This window comes from Arachis ipaensis, chromosome B4, assembly GCF_059453495.1.
Source record: "Arachis ipaensis isolate K30076 ecotype BB chromosome B4, ASM5945349v1, whole genome shotgun sequence".
Classification (NCBI taxonomy): Eukaryota; Viridiplantae; Streptophyta; class Magnoliopsida; order Fabales; family Fabaceae; genus Arachis; species Arachis ipaensis.
Window position 1 is genome coordinate 11806873 of NC_142439.1, and position 2001 is coordinate 11808873.

At 35.8% G+C, this 2001-nt stretch overlaps 1 protein-coding gene across 1 annotated transcript; it reads left to right on the top strand.

The window, feature by feature from the left end:
• The first annotated feature begins 681 nt into the window (after positions 1-681).
• On the top strand, positions 682-1323 carry LOC107636099 (uncharacterized). The gene has a single exon (XM_016339634.1). It carries the CDS (start codon positions 682-684, stop codon positions 1321-1323), a length of 642 nt encoding a protein of 213 aa, XP_016195120.1.
• Positions 1324-2001: the final 678 nt, after the last annotated feature.

Sequence of the window (2001 nt, forward strand, 5' to 3'; positions counted from 1 at the left end):
AATTTTCATGAAGCATGGTTAAAGAATTGAAGAAGCAAAGTTTGAGTTGAATACAATAATCATCAATTGGCTAGATATTGCTAGAAGCTAATGTTGGAAGCTTGAAGATTTTTTAAGAACATTCAAGAGAGTAGTATAACTACAACATTCTACAACAATGAAGAAGTTCAAAATCAAATTGAATTGGAATTGAAAGGAAGTTGCACTCATCGCCTCCATACTAGAAGAATCATGAAGTGCATTGGAAGCTACAAGATTGATGACTAAGCTTAATGAAGAATTTTCAAGATGTGCTAGAAATTACTTATTTGAATAGTCAAAGTAAGAAGCAAAGTTGGATAAGTATGTGTATTAAGAAGCTAGTAGAATCATGAACTTTTAGTATGAAACTTTGCCTATATAAAGGCATATATGCCTTATGTATTTTGTGTGTTCCATAATGAAATGTGTATGTTTTGAAATGTAAAAATTCTCTCCTTTGTTTTATGAGTGTTAGTGAGTTTGAGAGATGAAAAATATGATAGTGCCATTTATATGAGTGAATGATCCTAGGGCCAATTAGTTGTGGGTATTCTACTTACATTTGGTATCAGAGCTGGTTAATCCAGCACCTGGTATTTGAGATTAGAGTTTGTGAGGTGTGGGAGAGTTCTCACATAGTTGTTTATTCATAGAGTCAGTATGGCAAACACTTTCAATATTGTGTGGTCCGGTCCCAAGTTAGATGGAAAAATTGATTATAGTTATTGGGAGACTTTGATGTCTACCCATTTGAAGGCCCAGAACCTGTGGAATTTCATTGAACCGGGTTTGCAAGAAGGAGCAGATGCTGTCCAACAAAGGAGAGATCAATTGGCACTATCTCAAATTCATCAAGGAGTAGATTATACGGTGTTTGGCAAAATAGCAAATGCCAAAAGTGCAAAAGAAGCATGGAACACGTTGAAGCTGTCATACAAAGGCGTAGATAAAACTCAGAAAGCAAAGCTACAGTCTTTAAGAAGAGAATATGAAAGGTACGAGATGTCTAGCTCAGAAATCGTTGAGCAATATTTTACTCGTGTTACAGATCTTGTCAATAAGATGAGAGTTTATGGAGAAGATATGCCCGATAGCAAAGTGGTGGAGAAAATTTTTCGCACCATGCCGATAAAGTATGACCATGTGGTGACTACGATACTAGAGTCACACAATATGGATACCATGACGATTGTAGAGTTGCAAGGAACCATGGAAAGCCACATCAGTAGAATACTAGAGAAATCAGAAAAATCAACCGAGGAAGCCCTAAAAAGCCGAGTGAATTTCAACAATGTTGCATAATCAAGCTGTACACAAGAAAAACAAGGTCGTGGTTTCAATTTTCAAAGTAGAGGCAGAGGAAGTTTCAGAGGTAGAGGTCGTGGCAATTACAACCAAGGAAGTTACAACAATTTTACACCACCTAATCAAGGAAGAGGTGGAACGAATTTCAGGCCTGTCAATCGAGGAAGAGGTCGAGGCAATTTTTATCAGGAAAGAACTAATTTCAATTGTTTTCATTGTGGAAAGTATGGACACAAAGCAGCAGATTGCAGATTCAAAATGGTGAATAACAATCAAGCACACGTTGCAGAAAATCAGCATCAAAATGCTAATGATAATCCGAGTACTCAGACTTTATTTTTTACAAGTAATTCATGTGCTGAAGATGAAAATATATGGTACTTGGATAATGCTTGCAGTAATCATATGTCTGGTAGAAAGGAGTTATTTTCTTCATTAGATGATTCAGTTAAACTATTATTGAAGTTTGGTAATAGTACAAAGATCCTTATTGAAGAAAAAGGGCACATACCAATTAGATTGAAGGATGGTTCTCTGAGTTATATTTCTGATGTTTTCTATGCTCCTGAACTTGATTACAATTTACTGAGTATGGGGCAATTATCTGAGAAGGGATATAAGATGATAACTTATCGTGGATATTGCACTGTATTTGACAGCAATGGAAGGTTCATT

Bases quoted from the DNA above. Each gene is read 5' to 3' on its own strand.
- LOC107636099 (XM_016339634.1), top strand. From the start codon at position 682: ATGGCAAACACTTTCAATATTGTGTGGTCCGGTCCCAAGTTAGATGGA.